Source organism: Phyllostomus discolor, chromosome 9 (genome assembly GCF_004126475.2).
Source record: "Phyllostomus discolor isolate MPI-MPIP mPhyDis1 chromosome 9, mPhyDis1.pri.v3, whole genome shotgun sequence".
NCBI lineage: Eukaryota > Metazoa > Chordata > Mammalia > Chiroptera > Phyllostomidae > Phyllostomus > Phyllostomus discolor.
The window spans coordinates 39,382,663-39,406,522 of record NC_040911.2 but is presented as its reverse complement, the minus strand read 5'-3'; the positions used below and the strand labels follow the sequence as shown (position 1 = coordinate 39,406,522).

Below are 23,860 nucleotides of genomic sequence, written 5' to 3'. Positions count from 1 at the left end.
TTTGTTTTAAAATATTGACATATTGATATTTAAAAATAAATATGTTGAAGTGAAAGATGCCAGAAATGTCTTACATAAGAATAACTGTTTATTCATTAACCCAGTGTATTTCATTGTTATGAAGTAGGTATGTTTTCCCTGACTTGGAATTCTTCTTTCTGAGTATTAGTTTGTCCCTTGCAGTCATGCAAGCTCAGGTCACAGATTCCCGTTGGCATCAACAGTCCCTTCCTTCTGAGAACTGTCTCAATGTGTTCACAATCATATACAGGTTTCTTTGAGCTTTCACTTTGCTGGTCTCTTCTCCGCCCAAGCTCCAGCCATTGAATAGGTGGTCAAGTTACCAGTAAGATAAGAAGCAGCCACAGTTCTTTGCCTCTAAGGGGTAGGGCACACCTGCAGGCTACCCAAGAAGTTGCCCTGCCACAGCATGGATTGCCAATAGAATTGATGAAAGGAAAAACTGTTTTTTAATCCAACAGATAGCTCTCTCCTGAATATTAAGTTTCAATATATTGTTGGCGAGGGTGCAGGAGCACTATCCTAATTTACCTTGTTGGTTCAGTCTTTCCCAGAGGGGTAGGAAGAAGGACTCCACTTCTGCTTTTTAACTTCTCTTCAATAAAGTAATGAGAGAAACAGGCTCAAGTTAATTTTTCTTAAAATCATTCCTATGGATTATGGTTAATTTTTAGGTATAATAATGGTAGTGTGGTCATATTTTTAAAGGGTTCTTATCTTAGAGATATCTAGTAAAATATTTATGGATTAGAGATATAATACCCAAGATTATATTCTAAATAATTGAGGAATGGACGTTATTATACTCTAATGTTTAAAAAAATCATTCCTATGAAATTAAGATCAACATGGAGAAAAGGTAAAACATTGCATCTAATTTACAACTATAACTTTACACATTTAGGGGAGAAGCTCCTAACATTTAGCCTCCTTAGTTATCCTGAAGCCAATGGCCCATAGAAGGAATGACAAACAAATTCAACTCAAAAAATATTATTAAGCACATATGGGCTTGTGTTAGACCTTTCTAAGAACACAGTGAGCTCATGGTTTACAGGAGAGAGCAAGGTACACATCAACATCACTATTGTACAAAGTATAATACGGCATATGTAGGGAAAAGAGATGGGGCAGAGGCAGGGGGTTTGGGGTTGGCAGAATGGGTGAATAGGGTCAAAAGGTACATACTTCTAGTTATAACATAAACAAGTCCTGAGGGTGTAACGTACACATGGTAACTATAGTTAACAATACTGTATAGTATATTTGAAAGTTGTTAAGAAATATCTTAAAAGTTCTCACCACAAGGAAAAAAATTGTGCCCTGGTTGGGTGGCTCATTTGGTTAGAGCATTGTCCTGTACACCAGTCAAGGGTTGTGGGTTCAATTCCCAGTCAGGGCACATACCTGTTGTGAGTTTGACCCCTGGTCAGGGTGTGTACAGGAGGCAACAGATTGATGTTTTTCTCTCACACCGATGTTTCTCTCTCTCTCTCTCTCTCTCCCTGCCCCTCTCCCTCTCTCACATCCCTTCCCCTCTCTCTAAAATTGATAAACATATCTGTCAGTGAGGGGAAAAAAGAAGAAGAAAATTATAACAGTGTGTGGTAATGAATGTTACCTAGACTTATTGTGGTGAGCATTTCACAATATATACAAATATTGAATCATGTTGCACACCCGAAACTAATGTTATATGTCAATTATATCTCAATTTTCTGTATATTTTTTATTTGTCAGAAAAAAATAAAACAAAGAGAAAGTAAATAAGACAATTTAAAAAAAACACAAAATTCTCTGGGAGTTGAAGGGAGGGAGAAGTTCCATCCATTGGGGAGCATCAGGAAAGGCGACATGGAGAGGAAGGACAGAGCCAGCAGCCTGGGAGTGGCCACTCTGGGCAGCAGGCAGCTGGGGCAGGGCCACAGAGGAGAAAACATGGGCATTTTTCAGAGAATATGTAGTGGGATTAAAAGGAACCTGGAAGTATACATATGGAAGTTTAAAGTACCAGGCTGGCAAAATTTATACTTCTTATACAAGCATTAACGATTTCTTATCAAAAGCATAGTATTGTTAGAAATATCAGAATATATATGTTTCTTTTATTTTTATATTAACAATATAAATGTACAGCTTAATGAATTTCCACAAACTAAGACTACACACCCATGAGATTAGCACCCAAACGATGAAATAGAATAGTACCACCACCCCAAAAGCCAGGCACTCCCCCACCAAAGGGAAAAACTCATCTGGCCTCTTACACCATAGGCTTGGCTTGTCCAGTTTTCAACTTTATGTAAATGAAATCATTCAGTATACACTCCTTCGAGTCTGGCTCCTTTTGCTCCTCAATGTTTGTGAGATTCTTCTCTATCTTTCATGGGTCATAAACATTCATTGTTATTACTGTATATAGATTTCACTGGGTGACTTTACCACAATTCATTTATTCATTGTGCTCATTTATTTCAAATAGTGCTGCTGTAAACATGCTAGCACATGCCTTTTAGTACACATATGTATGCACTTCTGTTGGTTATATACCTGGGAGTGAAATTGCCGGGTCTTAGGGTATGCATGTGTTCAGCTTTGGGAGATACTGAGAGGCTGCATTTTAAAGCAGTCCATTAACTGTAGAGGTAACGTCAGCATGATTAGAAATGGGGAGATCATTCATCTGGCTTTCCTGGTAATTCGAGTTAGAATTAATAAATACAATAATCAGAATAGTGGTCCTGACAATAAAAAAGAATGAAAGAAATGGTAACTTTTCTAGGATTTGCTTATTGGGGAAGAGGGAAAAGTCAGAGGTATCTTTGAGGTGATGCCTTTAGATGGAAAGAAGTCAAGAGGAAGACTGATCATGGAGGGCTGATAAGACAGATTGAATGAGCTAAGATGAATGCATCGTAGCAAAGGTCAAGTTGGAGTTCAGGCTTTACGTTGAGGATTTGGAATATTTTTTCAAAAACAGTGATCAGTGAAGCAGCTTGTATAGATAAAATCATGAAAGAAAATAAGAAAACTGCCAAGAGGGCAGTGAGGCCAAGGACTAACAAGTGAAGGCTGTTTGGTTTGGCCTCCGGAGTGGGATGAAAAGCAGAGGCAGCAGTGGAAAGAGAGGGAGCATTGCTGCATCAGGTCACCGCATGGACAGGACTTCAGGAGGGGGGAGATTTTTTTTATTTTTAGAGAGATGGAAGGGAGGCAGAGAGAGAGAGAGAAATATCAACGTGTGAGAGATACATTGACTGGGGTGCCTCTTGCACACCCCCATCTGGGGACCTGGTCCGCAACCCAGACATGTGCCCTGACCAGGAATGGAACTGGCGGCCTTTTGGTTCTCAAGCTGGTGTTCAGTCCACAGAGCCACACCAGCCAGTGTAGGAGGATGACATTTCTTTTTAAAGAGAAGGAACATTCTACCCAAAGACTGAAGGATTCAATAAATAGTATGATTTATATTTGGGGACATATGCATTTTTACAGTAACATCATTCATTGTTTCACAACTCATATTTTAAAGGGTGGTCCAATTAATGACAACTTTTGTAATACTTACAAAACTACAGTCACAGTGTAATGCAAATGTAACAGATTTCAAAAACTGTTCACTTCTAATTCCTGTCTTTAGTAGCTCTGGTTCTTTTTTTTTTTATTTTTATTTATCTTTAGAGAGGGAAGGGAGGGAGAAAGAGAGGGAAACATCAGTGTGTGAGAGAAACATCAATTCATTGCCTCTTGCACACCCCCAACCAGGGACTCGGCCCGCAACCTAGCAATGGGCCCTGACCAGGAATTGAAGCGATGACCCCTCCTCGGTTTGCAGGACAACACCTAACCCACTGAGCCACACCAGTCAGGCCAGTAGCTCTGGTTCTTTAAACTCATTCTGGCCCAAACTGATCATAAACCATCCATTTAACAACCTGCTCCATAATTTTGCTAAGAAAAGAGAAAGAAAAAGAAAAATGAGGACAGGTGGATACATCTTATCCAGCAAGTTTAAATGCTGCATCTGGAAAAGGAGCAGGCTTGGAATAGGATCTTACATTTTCCCAAAGAAATAAGACCAATGACGAGAAGGAAATTGACGACCAAGTTCATACATGATATAGCTTTTCCACTAACTCTGTGCTAGCAGTACTGGTATGGAGGGAAACTCGAATGAATGAGGCTTTTTTTCATCCTAAATTACTTATTTGACACAACTATCCAGAACACAGCCAAGAACACAGAAGGAAACAAGCAAACAACAGATGTTACTCCATCTATGCTCTAAGCCTCTGGAATTTATGAGAACATACTCTGGTCCTGTCATAAGACATATTTGCTCTCAAAAAAGACCATGTTCCAGCAAGCACAGTTTAGGGAGCCTCAAAAATGAAAAGCTACCAAATAGTGCTTTATTTTTATCTTATGGACCTTATAAATCACATAATTAATTGTTCATCACTTTGGATGGGTACTCAAAAGCTCAGAACCAAATTTGTAGCCCACTTCTAACAAAACATGCAGAAGCTTCTGATATGCATTTTCTGAGAGAGACAGCTCTATCCCTGGCCAAATCCTATTTCTCTTACCCTTGCTTTTTCTTCTTCTGATCCCCTTATATTTCCTCTGATATTCCTATCTTACACATTTTAAGCTACTATACTACCTTTATGAAATCAGTTGGAGAGTGCTTAAACAAAAATGTCAATACATAATAACAAAAATGAGACTAAAATGCACAGGCAACATGACAAGAAGAAATGACTGAAAAAGTAATGTACAAAAGAGGAAGGAAAGCTATTTAAAAAAAAACAGATACATGAACTCAAAAAGCTTATTAGCTTAAGGACAAGCAGCTTGTCAGATATTCCAGGGTCTTTTGAAGGAACCTTTGTGTCACATCCCAAAGTTCATTTTTATAGTGATGACTGAGTCGTCAAGAAGAGGGACAGATTAAATACTGTATTCTATATTGTATATAGAATACTGTATTCTAAGGCAGAAAAGTATACATCCTACTTTTAAAATAAATTTTGTTTGTAAAAGGATAAGCTTCTAGGAATTACCATCATTAAGTTCTGTCGGAAGAGTGTTCTGTAATGGAGGAGTTTATTAGTTATTGACCTCCACAGAGTTTTATAGATAACATATGTATCAGAGAACTGCTTCTTGAAGAGGGAAATTTGACCTGTAACAGTACCAGCCTTAAAAATGCTGTTCTTCCAAAAATGTCTGAACAAAGAAAGCATCAACAAACTATCTGTATACTTATCCTCTGCCTTAAGAAAGCATGTCAACATTCCACTAATCACATATTAAGTTTATTTGAAATGAAAAGAAATTTCAGTTATATCTCAGAGATGATTATAGAGTTGGTATCAGGTTATATAATGAAATAATTTTTCCAGCTTTATTGGGGTATAATCGATAAAATTGTAAGATATTTAAAGTGTACACTGTGATGAATTGATATATTTTATGTATATATTATGCAAGGATTCCTTCCATCTAGATAATTAACACAACCGTCACTATTATGTATGTTTTGTTAAGGACATTTAAGTTCTTCTTCCTTATCAAATTATAGGTACACAATATGGTATCTATTACAGTCATCATATGATACATTAGAACCTTAGAACTTACTCATCTCACAGGTGAAAGTTTGTGCCATTTTACCAACCACTCCCTATTTCACCCACCTCCCAGCCCCTGGCAACCACTATTCTGAGTGATATATATCATATATATGTTTTACGTTCCATACATAGGTGATACAATGCACTATTTGTCTTTCTCTGTCTTATTTCACTTAGTATAATGCCCTCGGGTCCATCCCTGTTGTCACAAATGGCAGGATGTCCTCCTTTTTCACAGCTGAATAATATTGCTATATATACATACATGTGTGTGTTTATGTACATACATATATACAGGGCGGGACAAAAGTACACAAAAATTTATTCTTGTATTATTTATTCATTATTGTATTATTTTCCATACAACTGTAAACCTACTTTTGCCCCACCCTGCATATCATATCTTTACTCATTCTTTGATTGACAGACACTTAAGTCGATTCTATACCTCTCATGAATAATGCTGCAGTGAAGATGGGAGTGCAGATAGCACTTTGACATCCTGTTTTAATTTCCTTTGAATATATACCCAGAAGTGGAAATGCTGGATGAGATGGCAGTTCTATTTTTAATTTCTTTAGGAACCTCTGTACTGTATTCCACAGTGGGTGCATTAATTTATATTCCCACCAACAGTGCACAAGGGTTTCCTTTTCTCCAGATCCTCACCAACACTTGTTATCACTTGTCTTTTTGATGACAGCCATTGTAGCAAGGGTGAGGTGATCTCTCATTGTGGTTTTGATTTGCATTTCCCTGATGATTAGTGATGTTACACACACACCTTTTGGTGTACCTGTTGGCCATTTGTAGATATTCTTTAGAAAAATGTATATTTAATTCCTCTGCCCATTTGTTAATTGGATTTCTTTGTTATTGAGTTGTGGGAGTTCTTTATATATTTTGAATATCAACCCCTTCCTCATCAGATATAAGATTTGCAAATATTTCCTCTCATTCTATAGGTTGCCTTTTTATTTTGTTGATGGTTTCCTTTTCTGTGCAAAGCTTTTTAGTTTGCTGTAGTCCCACTTGTTTATTCAAAATGTTTAACCTTCCAGGAAATAACCTATTAAAGGGGTTTTCACCATAAAAACCAAAACTCATTGTATCCTGTCCTCACTGGGTTTTGCTCTGTATTTTGAATCAGGAGGACATGAGCTGCGAGGAAAAGCTGTACTTTGGCTTGAATGAGTACAGTAAGTCTCTACAGTGGGGGATCACAAGCCCACTTCTGAGATGTGATGAGACTTTTGAAAAAATGGTGAACACGCTCTTGGAGAGGTAAATAAAATCTTCGACCTTTTCTTTAGCTGTACTTGCATATCTAAAGTAGCCGAAAGTCTTTTGTGTCAGTGCCATGGGGAGTGCGCAGTTGACATGCAACAGCAAAATAAAAATAGCCTTTCGTAAGATGACCTTTTCCTCATGTGGATTTTCAATGATCATCCAAGACCAACAAAGGAAACTAGAGACTCACAGTGAGACTTGGAGCCACTTTCCGTGCCTTGAATCGTCTCCCAAGCATGCTTCACCGCTACCACCCGGAGGTTACAAAGGAGAGAGGGATTTGCATGTGAAAAACCATTCCCCTGAGATCTGCCCTTCCCCACCATACACCCCACATGTTTACATTTTCCCCTTTTTTGTCCTCTGTCCACCACAGGCAAGTACCCTTAGATGACCTGGTGCAATCTAAACTTTACTGTGAGGTGTTTGGAGTGTAGACTGGAGAAAATTAAGGAGCAGTCAGATCATTTGAGTTCAGTTCCTCGTGCCCCTTCTCCAGTCCCTGACCTTGGAAATTAAGAGTCATGACTCTTCTGTCTCCTCTGCCTTCTTCTTATTCCCCAACTCCAGGTCAAACTCTGGGAGAGTAAAGGGTTTTCCTATTTTTTTCCTCTCTGGTTTTGAAACATGGTCTCAAAGAGTAGGTAGAGGCATGAAAATTTACATAACCTAATAGAGGTCCCTGCCCACTCTCCACAATGCTCTGTCTGACCACCCAGTGATGGTACAAGGAGCTCTTTTTGATGGGGCACATTCTAAGTGTTAGCAGCTCTAGTCCTTAAAACTTGGTCTAGTTGATGACAAGCCATCTATGTAACAGCCTGCCCCATAACTTTGCTAGGAAAACAGAAAGAAAAATAACAGTGAGGACAGGTGGATGCATCCTATCCAGCAAGTCAAAATGCTGTGTCAGGAAAAGGAGCAGGCTTGAAGTAGGATTTTATATTTTTGCAGCTGCTGGCTTTCAAAAGACTTAACTGAGACTGTGACATTAATCCTTTCAGAGCACATGTGATCACAGATTTCTAAAATCAGCCCATGAGCTTCCCCTGTGTTTCCCACCCACCCGGTACATCCACCGACTTGGAGTATATCTTTTCTTCCAGTAATATTATTCAGAGTTCCATAACTTGTGTTTTAACGGGTGATCCATCAACTTATATTACAACTTTCGTAATACAAAACTACCGTTGCAGTTTAATGCAAACATAACAGATTGGGAAAACTATTCACTACTATGTTTACGCTTCTTTCAGAGTGTGAAATCTAAAATACTTGTATATCAATGTTACCATTTGTTCTAACTTTGGCTTCCCTGCATGGTTCAGCAGAAAACACTCTGCTTTATATTGGATCATCTGTGCTTACTTCTTCTAGCCCAGTCACCACAGGCTAATAAGGTGTATAATTTACTGAATACTTGATGGGACTGACCCAGGATTCATTGAACTAAAGGATTTCTTCACTTTTCCCCAGTCTACCAAATCCTTGCAATGTGAGAAGCCATTGTGAGAGACCTGAGTGAAATCTAGACCTAGCTGTGTCTCTGATGGTTGGACGAGCTTGAGCAAGTAGCAGAATTCTTTTGGCCCCTTAATGTATTCTCCTTTTATGAGAAGGTGGAGTGGTCAGAGCCCAGGGCATCTACCACCCTTCCAACTCTAACGTACTTCAAAACCACACAGATCATTTGATCACCCTGTTTGGTATTTGACCCTGGGCTTTTCTGTGCAAGGCCAATGAACCACTTGTTTTACTTTAAATAGAATTATAAAGTAGGACAAAGGTGAAATCCTTCATTGGCCTACTCAGCTGCTAGGCAGCTACATGTGCTACCAGCGGGCAACCAGAAAGAAAGTTCACAGACTCACCCCCATTTTGCCAGCACCTACTTTCTTGATCAGCGCCTCTTAATGCCTGCGAATGGGTTCTCTTTGCCTGTTTATAGTCATTTTATCAGCAGGCTTGGCTTTCTGAGGAATAGCACATAAATGAGAGATTTATTTTCTGCCTGCTGTGTACTTGTGAAAACTGCCAATTTGAACGAAGTGATCCTCTTACCTGGCAGTCCAGGCTGGTAGTTGGGGGACAGGGGTGAAGCCCAGACACAGCTCTGCTCCTTGGCGGGCTCCCTACCAACCAGGCTCAGGTGATAGGAGGCCACACCACTAGGGGGTGCTGTTTCTCCAGTTAGCTCCAAGTTTCCTCCAGCACCCAGGCACATTTTATGGGAAGATACAGTTACTGCTACCTGTGAGGCTAACTTCAAATTAGTAATAGTAATTATTCTTTTTATATCTGATACTCTACAGACATGATATTAAAGTCTCAGTTTCCTTTAGTGCAATCATAAGTATTAGAGACAAGTTAACAACATGCCTCGATTCTAACTCAGTGCCACCAGCAAAAGGTGAGGATCCAGGGATAATCCATTGTGACAACCTGACTGACCAGTGCTTCTCAAAATGTAATGTGCATACAAATCACCTGGGAGTCATGTCAAGATGCAGGTTCTAATTCAGTACGTGTGGGGTGGGGGGACTTGGCATTTCTAAAAATCCCAGGTGGTGCTGCTGCTGGTGCACAGGCCTCATTCAGAGAAGCTGGGGTTGCTAGATCTTCCCTAAGCCTCTTTAATTTACTTCCTATCCTAACAGGTTCTGACTCAAAGACATTGGAATCTCAACTTTTCCTTCTAGCACAGTGGGCTCCAAGGTTATTGTAGAGCTAAGGCCACCACTGATCACTAACCCCTCCTGCCATGGTTGGCCTCCATTCTGGCCGGCCTGTGGCCCAGGTGCCTAGCTTTCTGTGTTCTGTTGAAGGTACCCCAGGCTGCACAGCATGGTCGTCCGCTGCTACCTTCTCATCCAGCAGTACTCAGAGGCTCTGATGGCTCTCACCACCATGGCATCCCTCCGAGACCACAGCACGCCAGAGACACTCAGCATTATGGATGACCTCATCACCTCCCCAGGAAAGAACAAAAGTGGGAGGGGACACATGCTTATTATCAGGGTACCCTCGGTGCAGCTGGCAATGTTAGCCAAGGAGCGGCTGCAGGAGGTACGCGACAAGCTGGGGCTGCAGTACCGCTTTGAGATCATCCTTGGGAACCCCGCCTCTGAAGTCAGTGTTGCAGCTCACTTTGTGGCGCGATTAAAGGTTAGCAATGGACAGACATTTCTCCTTTGAAATTCCATCTGTTTCTGTTTTCTAGGAACCCCACATAGGTGGCTCAGAGGCCTGAGTTTAACAGGGTTTTGTACCTGTCAGTCTGATCTTCATGACAATGTTAAGGCTAAATGAAAGGACATGTTCACTTTCCTAGTTGGAACCAGTGTATTAAGATTCTGTCAAGCCTCCTGCCCTTTTTAGCATGTGCATGCAGTTGGTCTTCCATGCTCTCCAACTGCAGGTGCAAAAATGAGATGACCCAATTTAACCCCATGTTTATTGACCTTTTCAAAATGCATGTAGCCCATGGCCACCTTTTTTCTTAGTAATAAAAAGGTAAGTTGTTCTTTCAGGCCTCTGTGGGGTACGCCTTCAAGAATCATCAATTCACTAATTCTTTTCTGTCCATCTAGCCTGTCTGCTCATGTCTAGAGTGGGTAAAGTATTCTGTTTTATCTTCAGTACTTATGTAGAACTATTCCCTGCCTCTTGCATGTGAATTCTTCATCAGTTTGTTGTTTCTTTGAACCTGCTTTGACCCTCAGCCCCAAGGCTTGGGCTGGAGTGAGACTCTCCAGGCACCGTGCACAGGGACTTAGTGCATGAGCAAACTCACTCCCCTCTGCATGGCCGGGGGATGCCTGCTTTTCCTAAGCACTTACTGTTAGGTATGGGGAGTGGGGGAGAATTCATAAGTCAACTAAAAAGCTACTTTATGCTCTTCCTTATGTCCTACTCAGGATTTTCTGGGAACTTTCGTAATCCAGGGTGTCCTAGCCATTTAAAAGCATTTAATAAAATATTGTGTATGTGTCAGTACAGCACTCAGCTAGGTATTGTATGTCTGACTTAGACCAACATGGTGTCTGCACCCTGCACACTAAATACGGAACTAAACTGAGTTTACAGTTCTTATGAAAAGAATCACATAGTCTTGAGGCATTTGCATTTTCACACTGGGCTGCAGTTTCTCACCTGCAAAATGAGGGAGTTGGACTGTAGGATCTCTAAGGACTCTAATTTTGGGATTATTATGTAGTGTTCACAAAGCATTTGGCAAATATAAACCTTTTTTTACATCCTGTTAGCCAACCCAAATTGAATAATCCAAAATGCAAACAAAATGTATTAGCTTGATAAGCAACAGGAACCAATAAATTTATGGACCACATTAGAGCCAAATTCCTAGGGTGACTAACAAGAGCAAGCCCTGAAACCCTTCTTCCAGTATAACTCATTGAGACATAGGTCTTGAGACAACATGAATGGTATTAATGATGAAGAATCGGGAAAGGCAGGTCCCCCACACCTGTTGCAGAGAGATGGTTTTTTAAAGGATGTGAGGCTGCAGCATCTTCACTAGGTCTCCCTTGACACACTGATCAGGGTAGCTATTAACAGAGTCTAAGGTCACTTGTTCAGACCCTTTGAAAGTGCCAATTACTAAGTCAGTATAAATCAGCATATCCTAGTAATTTGCCCCTCTGGACCACGGTTTGAAAGCTGCAGTCAAGACCTGAGGCCCTGAACCTGGCTGTCATCACCTACAGGGCCTATGAGGGTAATTGGTCTGAGCAGTTGCTGTTCCAAGAGCTGCCGGAATCAAAGGGGATCTTGAAGCCACTCTATCTCGATTTGTATGAGTAACTGCTGAGCACCAACCACACAAGAGAAATTTCATATTTCCAAAACCACTGCATTACACTAATCCATCCTGTTAAAACTCTCTATTTGTGTGAAAGTGAAAACATGAAATCCTGTTATCTTCACATACTAGGCAACACTGCCACTTGCCAGGAGGTCTTGGCTTCACCTGTTGATTTCTAAGTTACCAGTCTCCTTGGCCATTGTTGGGATGGCATGGCTGTGCTTTGTATCTCTAGCCTTGGTTAAAATCCCATGCCGCCTCTTCTATATGGTCTTATTTTTGTGCTTCCCTCTAATTACCCTTTATGTACTGTGGTTAACATGGAAGCGATGACATGCACTGGAAGGATCCAAGGTTTAAATCTAAATCAGTTCCTCCAGGAGGCCTGTGAAGCTCCCTGTTTTCCTTGAACTCAGTGCTCACCCAGCCTTCTATGTTGTGTTAAATGCCCTGCAGTGACATCATCCTGGGCATGGTCAGTGCCCCTAAGAACTGCAGCCATCATTCATCAGAAGTAGCGGTGTGACAGAAAAGCACTTTATAGTGGTTTGGCTAGCTCTGATTGGTCGAAAGTAAAAGCAAGACTTGTTTAATAAGCTTTTGAAAGTAAATCTTTTGTACTAAAACATAACAACCTGTTATCCCGTCATTGTAACCGACCTCACTATTCGTGGAGGAACCATGGCCTGCTGATGGTTCCTGGGGGATAACATACGTGCAGGGAGAACCCCGGCGCCAGGGATGCCGTGAGTCCAGTGTGGTGGCGATAAGTGAAATGAGTTCTATTTCCAGAATTGTTTGCTTTAAACCAGGTAAAGTCATGGTTCCCTTTGACATGACAATGTGTAAAAAACTGAATTCTTGTAGAGACATTTCATCTCCTATTTTAAAGAAATCTTTTTGATAGATTGATTTTCTAAGATATTAAATGTCTCTCAAACTTGTGAACAGTTATGAAGATCCACTGATTTCCTCTTAGTATTCAAATAAACAATAAAAGATTTGTCAACAAGGTTATGGTTCTTCCAGTTTTATAAATTATATACATTTTATTTGAATAATTGGGAATACATTTATTTCTCTAGTGGTATTTCTAAACATCAACAAATTATTAATCAAACCCTATCATATTATTACTTGCCTGCTGGGTTTCTTTTATCACATGCTGTGTTTTGCAAAGGAAGTGTCAGTCTATTGTAAAATAAAATTGCATGCATTATGTAACACCTCACTTCTTAGTCCTTGTTCTCCAAAGCATTATGAGAAATGTCAGTTCATTTCTTACAACTCATGCTAGAAAGCTGATATAAAACATAGTTAGATGCTACATAATTTATAAGTAGCAGGAACTGCATTGACTGCCTAAGAGGTGGTATCTTATTTTCTGCTCTAAATTAGAAGAATCTATAAAATCTCTTCACTTTTGAACATCTTTTAGGTTGGTAAGATTTTTTTCATTTCATTGAAATATTTATGCTTTCATGATTGACATTCCATTTATTAGAAATAAACGTGTATAACATGTATACATGTGTTACTATATATGAGAAGTTGATGCTTAATAAATTTTTGTGTAATCATAAGCTAATTACATTAATCTTCTGAGGAAGGAACAGGTTTTTTTCTTGGCTCAGGTTTGGTTCTATTTTTAGCCTTCTTGAGAAAGACTTTTTGTGGCTGTAAGCTAGTTGTTACTTATTTTGAAAGTCAATAAAGGGAAAAAGAGGGAAAATAAACCATCAGGGGTGGCTAACTTCATGATTTTCTTGGTGAAAATGCCTGTTTTCATGGAGTTTTGTTGAGATTCTTGTATTAGTCATTCACAAGTGAAACTGTCTTTTTGTCAGTCTCAACAATCTATTATAAAGAATGTATATTTAAGAGCCTGGAATCAGCCCTGGCTGGTGTGGCTCAGTGGATTGAGTGCCAGCCTGCAAACCAATGGCTCACCGGTTTGATTCCCAGTCGGGGCACATACCTGGGTTGCAGGCCAGGTCCCCAGTGATGGCTGCGCAAGAGACAGCCACACACTGATGTTTCCCTCCCTTTTTTTCCCTCTCTCTAAAAATAAATAAAATCTTTTTTTAAAAGAGCCTTGAATCACGTGGTTTAAGCAGGATTTTTGTTGTAAGGTTTGTGGGCTATTTCACATTGCTTCTTTGGCCTGTGTGGCAAATGCATGACATATACCAAGGTCTCCTGTTTTATCCTATTGAGATAAAACCAGAGGCCACATTCTTCTAGAGCATTTTGTGTGTGCTTTTTAGTACCAACTAAAATATGTACACAAACTTAGTGGCAGTCATTTGGAAGCACAGATATATATTTAAAAATCCTGGACCTAGAAATCTTTAAAAAGGTAGAAAGTTAAATAAGTGGTTTTAATTTTATCATATGGGTCCCTTTCTACAGACCTGGAGAGGAAATGAACCAGAAGAATGGGTCCCTCGGACATACCAAGATTTAGAAGGTCTGCCTTGTATTGTGATATTAACTGGCAAAGATCCTCTCGGAGAAACCTTTCCCAGGTACAATGTGAATAATTGGTTCTCATTTTTTATTAGTTGCCCAGCTGAGCTGATGGTTAACACTTGGCTGATGCTTAATTATCATATTCATTTGGCAAGTGGAAAGAGAATTTTTTTTCAGGAATATAAGAACTATAACCTTCCTTGGTTCCTTCTTTTGACTTTTCATAGATCACCTAGTAATTTTGGGAATGGAAGATAGCCACAGTTGAGAAATGTTTATTCATTAAAGCAGGGCATCCAGAGGCAGAGGGGAAAAACATCTACCTGAAACCAGGAAATTTTTTTTTTTTTTTGATGAAGACTCTGCTGTTCCCAACCCCTTCTGGAATCTAAGGCCTGCAGACTGGAAGGCAACAACAATAATGATAATAGCAGTAACGGAATGCTTACTATGTCAGATTATCACCGTTAATGCCTTACATGTGTCCTGCCATTCATTGTTCACAACAATGGTGTTAGCCAGGCACTGTTACTCTATTTTATACTTGGACAAAATGAAGTGACTAGGGCGAAGTCATAACAGCTAGGAGGTGACAGAGCTGAGGCTTAAATCAAGGACTACCTGGTACGGAAACCCGTGATTTTAACTGCTGAGACGCAGCCAGCTATCCAGGCACACACCAACACTGCATTCACCGCCAGGTCGACTCACCAAAAACATCATTACTTTTGTGCAGGTCTTTGAAGTACTGTGACCTCCGGTTAATTGATTCAAGCTATTTAACTCGCACGGCCCTGGAGCAGGAAGTGGGTCTGGCATGCTGCTATGTCTCAAAAGAGGTCATCCGGGGATCCACTGTCGCCCTAGACCTTAGTGGGAAGGAGCAAGAGAGAGTCACTGTGAGTGAGAATGACTCCGATGAGCTGCTGATCGATCTGGAAAGGCCCCAGAGCAACAGTAGTGCCGTCACGGGAACCTCGGGTCAGTACTTTTTCTCTTTCGAGGGATAAGGGACAGGAGGCAGGGTAGGTAGGCACGTGGAAGGCAGAGGCATCTACCCACACCCCTCAAGGCTGTCCGAGGAGCCTTTGGTGACTCGGCAGCTGGTCCAGACCTCAGTTTCCTGGAAGAATACTTAAAAGCATGATGGACAGCCAGAGAATACTTCTCTAGGTAAGCATTTAATGAAGAGCTTGTTAATAGGCTAAATATAGTAAATGAATTTTACCAACCTTAGTCTGCACATTTCCCCTAGTCTCTCCTACCCTAATCATCTCATGGATATTATGCACCTTATATTTGCACAGAGGCCCTCTCTTCCTTCCAGATCCTGAAGTTGTAAGTTTGTGTTAGTTAGCTTAGACCTGGCACAAAGTGTTTGAAAGGATGGATGGATGGATGGATGGATGGATGCATGCATGCATGCATGGATGACATTTAGTACTCAACAACAAGTGTTTGCATCCTGAAGCCTCCTCTGGGGCCACTGGCTGACTGCGAGGGTCCACATGCCACCCTCCAGCCCCTCCCACAGCATTCCTGTGTGGCTTCTGACAGTGCTCCATGGGCGTTCTCCTGATAAATTGTATTGCAGCAGATGATGCAGCAGCATTTCCATTTGTTTCTGACTCTGAAGATAATACAGCTTAACATAGGGGCCTGGCTGGTGTGGCTCAGCAAACTGAGTGCCGGCCTGGGAACCAAACAGTCGCCAGTTCAATTCCCAATCAGGGCACATGCCTGGGTTGCAGGCCAAGTCTCCAGTAGGGGCACACTAGAAGCAACCACACGTTGATGGTTGCTTCCTTTCTTTCTCTCTTCCCCTTTCTTTCTCTCTCTCTTCCCCTCTCTAAGAAATAGATAAATAAAATCTTAAAAGCTAAAAAACACCCAAAAGCTTAACATAGGAAACTTGGAGAAACTTTCTCGGAGAATGTAACAAAGTATAGAGACTAGAAATAAAAAGCCTCTCCCAGAGGGAACTGCCAATCACCTCCTGCTGTCCCACGTTTCCCCTTTCCGTCACTGTGACACAGACACGCAAACACTCACAGACTTTGTGACAGAAACAGCACTGGTCTTTCTGTTCATTCTGTCATCCTTTGTTAGACAACTCCCTGTGGGAACTGAAGAGGCCGTTATCTGTGGGGATTTCTGTCTTTCAATGTTCACCCCCCACCTGGAAGAGCATGAGGGCCCTCTGGGCGGGCCTCCCTGCCCCTCCACCACAGGCTCCCCAGGTTTCTCTGAGACCAGGTCAGAAAAAAGGCGAGAGGTTTGGAGGATAGGAAAGGGAGACAGAAGGGAGGAACAATGTTACCTCTAGAAGCTTTGGGATACCAACATCAGTGAGGGAGAGACAAGGAGGAGGGGGGACTTCACCATCCTTCCTGTGGCTCTTTAATCAGACGCCCACCTGTCCCTGAGTGCTAGAACAGCCCCACGAGGCTCACAGTCTTGGCCTTGCTCTGATGAACTCACATAAAGGTCATGACTTGCCTTCTGCTGTTTTTGTTTCCCTCTCTTTGGGGCCAACCTGATGTGCACGCTGTGCTCACACCACTGCGCACACACTGCCTGACCTCGGGCCGACTCCAAGGGTCCTCAGGAAGGTTCACTGCTCAAAGTGCACAGGCATGTGGACTCTGAGGTCAGGGCCATGAGGGAAAGACACAAAAGTCAAGTGAGCAAGTGTAATGACTTGGTTCAAATAACCTCCAGTTACTGGCTACTCATCTAGAATCCCCCAAGCTTGGGATTTGACCTACATGCCTGGGAAGCACCAATCTGGGAAGCACCAATCATGAGCCCAGAGAGGGCCTTATGTCCTGCATGTAATGAGCTTTTGGCTTGTCCTCAAACCAAAGAGTGGCTGCCCTGTTAGGGGCAAAACACATTTGCAGTGAAGTGGCCAAATGTGTAGGACTCTCTGGGCATGAGCAGCTCCCCACTGGAGACATTCCCCATGCTGGTTTGGGTGTCTACCTTACAGAAATGCCCACAGCCTGGAAGGTCACCCACAGCCAAGAGAGGTCACCCACAGCCAGAGAGGTCACCCACAGCCTGGGAGGTCACCCACAACTAGCAGTGTGAGGTCCCTGATCAGATTGCATAAGGTGGTGAGTGCCACTTGAGCAGGACTTGAATGTGGAGCCTGTTGTGGTCAAGGTTCTGGAGTGAATCAGGTGCTGTATCCAAATGAAGTGTAATGGGACCACTTGCAGACATGTGGTACAGTGAACCGCAGGGTTCCCTGACACCGCTGGGCCCGAAGAAGCCAGAGGAGCCAGCATGACATGTGCCACAGCCCTCATAGAGAAAGGCAGCCCACCCTGGTGACTATGCAGGGAGGGAGCTGGGGAATAAATACCTGGTTTCCTGCTCCAGTCTCCCATTGGCCAATCCCACCCTGACCCAGCGGGAGAAGCATGGAGAGGGAGGGCAAAGGGAAGATTTGTAGCATAGTTTCTGGAGCTAGTGCACACAGCCTAGTTTCCTGGCCTTACCCTCCTTTCCAGAGGAGCCAGGAGCCCGGGGAGCACACCTGGCATTGGTAATAGTGTGGGTACAGGGTGGGCTCTGTCCTCTTTCAGGCTCCATCATGGAGAACGGGGTGAGCTCTTCCAGCACAGTGGACAAGTCCCAGAAGCAGCCCCTGACTCCCGGCTTCCAGAGCCCAGCCAACAGCATGGGGCTGGAGGAAGGGGTCTCCACAGGCACAGTGGGAGCTGCGGAGACCCTGAAGCAGGAGTGTGATTCCCTGGGCCCCCAGATGGCGAGCAGCACCACCTCCAAGCCTTCATCATCATCCTCCTCCTCCTCGGGTCCCCAGGCCGTTCCGTGGCCTGGTCGGCCTGTCCAAGGTTGCAGGGGCCCGCATGCAGCCCTGCCCCCAGTAGTGATCCTGTCGAAAGCAGCCTACAGCCTCCTGGGCTCCCAGAGGGGCGGCAAGCTGCCATCCTCCTCGTCCCTGCTGCCGCACGCAGACGTGGCCTGGGTGAGCTCCCTGCGGCCACTGCTGCACAAGGACATGAGCAGCGAGGAGCAGTCCCTCTACTACAGGCAGTGGACCTCGGCTCGGCAGCACCACGCCGACTACAACAATCAGCCAGACCCCAACACCGGCACCCAGGCCTACCACCCCCGACGGCTGCTGCTGACTGGGCCCCCCCAGGTAAGCTGGGGCAGGCCCTGTTCTAGGCCGGGGTCCTCAAAAAGGAAAGAAGGCAGGGAAGCTCTCGGAGTGGTAGGGTGGGGGAGCGTGACCCAGAGCAAAGAGGACCTCACTCAGGGGTCTTAGAGCAGGAAACATCTTAGAGCCCAGGTGTGAAATCTCTTTTTCTTCCCTCTCTCACCAATTAAAAATACTTCCACCAGGTGGGAAAGACTGGCTCCTATTTGCAGTTCCTTAGGATCCTCTTCCGCATGCTCATCAGGCTCCTGGAGGTGGATGTGTATGACGAGGGTGAGATCAACACAGGTGAGTCTGAACCTGGGCAGGGCAGGGACCAGACGTGGGACACTAAATCCCCGAGGTTTTTGCCTTCTGGGATTTCTGCGACACCCAGTGTGCAGGTTCCTGTGAGGTTAAAGGTAACGTGCCAGCAGGTGGGTCTAAGTAAACTGTGGCTGTGTTCCTTTTTTGAGGTCAGGAGTAGAGTCTTCCCCTTCTTTTGGATTCTCCCTCTTGGGAAGCAGCCAGATGCTGGGCAAAAAAAGGCACCTTATGAAGCCCTGTTAAGTGGATGAACTGCTCAGATGGTTACATCATTCAGGCTTGAAATTCAGTTGTGGTCTGGGTATATGCTTAATGGTCTGGGACATGTTTTATGTTCTGGATACTAGGCTCTTGCTGGTGAGTCAGTATATCTTCTATGCTAACTGCAGGCTCTAAGTGAAGGTATATGGCTTACTCTCATGAAATGAAAACTTCTATGTGCAGAACAGAACACTGAGCCATAAATAAACCCCTTCCTGTTTGCAGTGACACGCAGGGGCTAGTGCCTCACAGGGCTGTGGGGCTGGTTTTCAGGAAGATCATCTCCAGCCCTCCTTACCCTGTCTCCCTGCCCATCCCTTCCCCAGCAGTCACCTGTGGGACAGTCCCACTCTGTGTACCATCCAGCATGGCTACAATGTGGGTGTGAGCGAGGATCAGCCAGCATTAGCTCTGTGGCTAAGGACAAGGTGGCCTCAAATCTATGGCATCCCGTCTCAGAATAATCAACTGTGCTGGAGGGAAATGGGGTGGGGAGAGGTAGTAGAGGTAAGTAGAGGCAACCAGGTCAAGCCAGAAGGCATTTTCTATCAGATGGACCTTGGAGACCTCACCTCACTTGCTTTTCCTAAATAGCTGACCTATTCTATGACAAGTCAGATGACTAGGTTGGACCAGAGCAAGACTAGGTAAAATCAGCCATATGCAATCATTTTTCATCACTTTTGGTCATATTTCTATTCCTTACCAATTCACACGCGTGATTCCACACACACAGTCCCATCCTCCCATCCACGTCTCCTTGTTTGTGGCCCGAGCTGAGCTGCACCAGGCCCACCATAGAGGAGACCCAGAGCTCCTGCTTGGCCTCCAGACACCCTTGGCTGCCTGGAGGGGGCTGGGACCAAGAGGGTCAAGGCAGAGCCAAGCAGACCAGGAGTGAAGGACCCTCCATCTGCTGACTTTCCCGCCAGGCCCCTCAGTGGCACCACAGAGAGCGGTCCCTTTCGTTTTCTGCCCAGAGCCCGAGACAGTGCTCGTGGGCCTGACTCTGTGCCGTGAGCTATGAGATGGTCACACAGCCGTGAGGGGCGAGTCGGGCCTCTGCAGTGAGAAGTGCTGCCAGTTCGTCCCTGTTCCTTCTCCCTTTCTTCTGTGTGACGAATGTGATGGTGCTCTGGGGAGGCACAGTGACACCTTTTTTAAAAAACAAGAAGCTTTAGCTTTAGCTTTTAAATAAAATGTGCCCTGGCAGGTGTGGCTCGGTGGACTGAGCACCAGCCTGAGGACTAAAACGTCGTGGGTTTGATTCCCAGTCAGGGCACACACCTGGGTTGCAGGCAGGTCCCCACTGGGCGCATGTGAGAGGCAACTAATCAGTGTTTCTCTCTCTTACACCCTGCCCCCTCTCTAAAAACAAAAAAGTAAGATATTTTAAAAATAAATAAGTAAAATGTGAACTTAGCTCAGGAACATAGAAATAAACAGTATTGTGTTAAAAAGATGAGTTGTACTGGTAGTATTTAGGCTTTTTTTTTTTTAAGTTTCTTCCTTTCTCCCTGTGAACATTGTCAGGCTTTTTGAGCTTACAAGTTTTATTAATAACAATAAAGATCATCTCTTTGCGTACCCACCCCGTGCCTGCCACTGTCTGAGCACTTTAAACTCACCTTGTGGAACCCTTACGACAATCAAGGGACCTTGAGAGCTAAGGATGGTGCCTGCGGCTGTGAGTAGGAAGGGGCAGAACCTGAATTCAAACCCAGGGCTACTGGCTCACAGCCTTGGTGGCGTGTCAGATCTGCCTAAGGAGCTTTAAGCACCCCAGCAGGTGCCTGGTGATAAAGGAGGCGGGAGGGGCTGTGGCCCAAACACAGGGGTTTTTACAGCTTCCCAAGATTCTAGCAGGCAGCAGACGTTGGGGTTCTTGCTCGGCACATTCCTAAAGCCTCACAGGCTGTCAGTGTCTGAAAACCACACAACTAAAACTCCAAGAACACAGATGACTCAAAATTAAACAAGCTTTCAGGGCAATTTGAGGAGCTCAGGTGGGAGCCCAGTTGATCTTATTAATGTGGGGTTCATGGCCGGGTGTGTAGAGGTTAATGCTGGGGCCACTGAGGGCAAGTGTCCCTCCCAGCACAGGTATGAAGGGACAGTCTGGTTCCCTCCACCTCGGAACATGGAAGCTCATTTTCCAGAAATGCCTTCGTCCCCACATCTGAGCTTTATAAAACCTCTGTCCCGCACACTTGGGAGGGAGACCAGTCCATCTGACTGCTCTGCACCTTTCTTTCTTCTTGTCCTAGATCACAGTGAGGGCAGCGAAGTGAGCCAGTCAGAGGGCGAGCCCTGGCCTGACATCGAGAGCTTCAGTAAAATGCCCTTTGACATCAGTGTGCATGACCCCAAGTACAGTCTGATGAGCCTGGTGTATACTGAGAAGCTGGCAGCGCTCAAACAAGGTCAGTGCAAGTGGATCCTGGCTTATCTCTTCTGAAGGTCAAGGGGAACCTAAAGGGGGCAGGAGGCCTGGGGCAGTTTAGTCTGTGAGGGCATCTTAAGTAATTCTCTGCTCCGCTTTTCTCTTCTCTTACACACATACATATCATCTTTTAATTCCCATACCTGCCTCTCAGAGCACAAAGTATAGAATCCCTGGAAAATCCCTTTCATGGAGTCAAGGACTTTATCCCAGGTGTAGGGGCTTCCAGTGCATATCATGGGAAGGTGTTCTGCCTCTTTATACACAGAAGCGATAAAGGAATCCAAGGCTGAAGAGCCCAGGAAGCGAGAAACTGTGTCTATGATGCTGACCAAATACGCGGCCTACAACACCTTCCACCACTGTGAGCAGTGCCACCAGTACATGGACCTCGCCTCCACCTCCCAGGTGCGGCCCGTGCCTTCTTCGCCTGCTACCCAGCATGACTTTGTATTGTCTAGAAGGGATGAAAAGTGAGACTCCCCGTTTCAGGCCCTAGACAAAGGAGAGCTTATTTAGGAGATGGACCCACTCATTTGGGCTTTTTAGGGTTGTGGAAGGCAGGGAGAGGGAAAAAACTAGGTCACTTCATCAAAGTGGTTACATGTGTCAGAGAAGAGCTGAGACCCTGAAAAAAGCTGATCCTGAAAAAATTGGCATTATAGTATATTTAGTAAAACTCCCTTTGGGTTGTTGATGAAAATGGTGCTTTAGCTGACAGATCCATAGGGTGCGCCCGTTAAGCTGTAAACAAGTTGTTGATTTGCACCAACCTAGTCGTGCCCTTACTGTAGCGTGGGATGGTTTTGACCACCAGGCATGCTGAAGAGTCAGCGTAGGCTCTTTTATTTAGGAAGAACTGAAAGGTGGGAACACAGAAGATGAGCTGGTACCCCATAGTATTTGGCTCGTGTCTTGCCAGAGCATTTTTAGGCACAAATGATGGGAAAAGTAGCAGATAAGAATAGTATCCAGTGCCTGTTTGGGGGATAAGTTTCGTGTTGCTTTCCCCCAATTTATCCTCTTGATTTTTATTACTTGGTTCTGAGCACCTAGAACAGCTCTTGCCTCCTCTAGGACATGTTGCTGGGTGTCCCCAAACTTGCTCCTGCTCTCAAGGAGCAGGTCTTCGCCTTTTCCCATCAGGAACTGGGAGGGATATGTGCCGCAGCACGGACTGCCCGTTCTGCCCCTCTGATACAGGCTCCCTTTCAGACCCCATTCTCCCCCTTGCTGTCATTGTCAACTTGTGGTGGGCTAGTTCGAAATCAGCTCACCATGCTTCACAGAATGTGGAAGATTCAGCCCCCTGATCTATAAATCATAGGCTTTTAGAAATTTTCTTTATTGAAAACCCTCTACTTACATAGGTTCTGTGGGATTATAGTACTCACTAAGTTATATATTCCCACATGTGTGAGGTAGAATGAACTAGAATTTAAGGGAAGAGTCACAACACTGTTTTTGTGTGAAATGTAATATTTAGGTTAAAACTCCTGGGAAACCTACCTGGATTCTAGTTGCTGTTGAAAATCGATGCTCTCTTTTCATCAAACAAAATGTCTGAATCGTAAGGCACTCGAGGCCTTTATGCAGTTCTTCACTGAGCTGGGTAACTGGGAGCATGTGCACTTCCCAGCAATTAAAAAAAAAATAGGTTGGATTTGGCTTCAGTGAGTCAAATAGTGTCAGAAGTGGAAGTCAGACTTCTAGGCTCAATGGCTATTCAAACCTCTTCAGCTTCCACTGTAGCCAGGACAGATGGGGCCACACAGGTATTTCATTTCATTGTACTTAGAAAAATGACATCCATTTGACCTGACCCGCATAGAGAAGTGTTTTCCCCCAGAACTGGGCACCTTTGGGGAAGTCTATGTAGCAGGACTTGCATAGGTACATTGAACCTGGGCATAAAACTGAGCAGTGGTGGTTCTGAGAACATGAGGATTGCAGAGACGGTGCCAAGCCACGCATGGAGAGGCTGTATAGGGCTGAAATGCTTGGCTCTTGTGTCAGCGGCAGCTACTAAAAGATGAAACATTTGCCTTCCCAACCTTTTCCATGTTGCATACACAGCCAGGTTCTGTGGCAGGTGTAAGTTCAGGCTAGTCTGCCTCTCTTAGTAACAACCTTAACAAGTGGCCTTGAAGTTTGCACACTGTGAGCTTACATTCCTTCCCTTTCTTCTTTGGAAACGTAGATGCCTGACTCTACCCTTCATGCATTCACGTTCTCTTCCTCTATGCTGGGAGAAGAGGTGCAGCTCTATTTCATCATTCCCAAATCCAAAGAGAGTTATTTTGTCTTCAGCAAGCAAGGCAAACACCTGGAGAGCATGCGGCTGCCGCTGGTCTCAGACAAGGTGGGTAACAGTGTCTGGACACGAACTTAAAGGCCTCAGGTTCTATATC

At 43.9% G+C, this 23,860-nt stretch overlaps 1 protein-coding gene across 3 annotated transcripts in view; it reads left to right on the top strand.

Annotated features, from left to right (window-relative positions):
- GREB1L (GREB1 like retinoic acid receptor coactivator) overlaps positions 1 to 23,860 on the top strand; it is a 167,471-nt gene that overhangs the window by 121,785 nt on the left and 21,826 nt on the right. For 2 of the 3 annotated variants that reach the window (XM_028524032.2, XM_036009231.1), the window contains 9 exons: positions 6,811 to 6,944; positions 9,776 to 10,115; positions 14,188 to 14,303; positions 14,984 to 15,228; positions 17,841 to 18,421; positions 18,625 to 18,727; positions 21,274 to 21,429; positions 21,718 to 21,857; positions 23,650 to 23,811. In XM_028524032.2, coding sequence (XP_028379833.1) covers positions 6,811 to 6,944; positions 9,776 to 10,115; positions 14,188 to 14,303; positions 14,984 to 15,228; positions 17,841 to 18,421; positions 18,625 to 18,727; positions 21,274 to 21,429; positions 21,718 to 21,857; positions 23,650 to 23,811 — 1,977 coding nt within the window. Of the gene's footprint in view, positions 1 to 6,810; positions 6,945 to 9,775; positions 10,116 to 10,540; positions 10,565 to 14,187; positions 14,304 to 14,983; positions 15,229 to 17,840; positions 18,422 to 18,624; positions 18,728 to 21,273; positions 21,430 to 21,717; positions 21,858 to 23,649; positions 23,812 to 23,860 lie in introns of all 3 variants that reach the window. The other variant, XM_036009230.1, reaches the window with a different exon arrangement.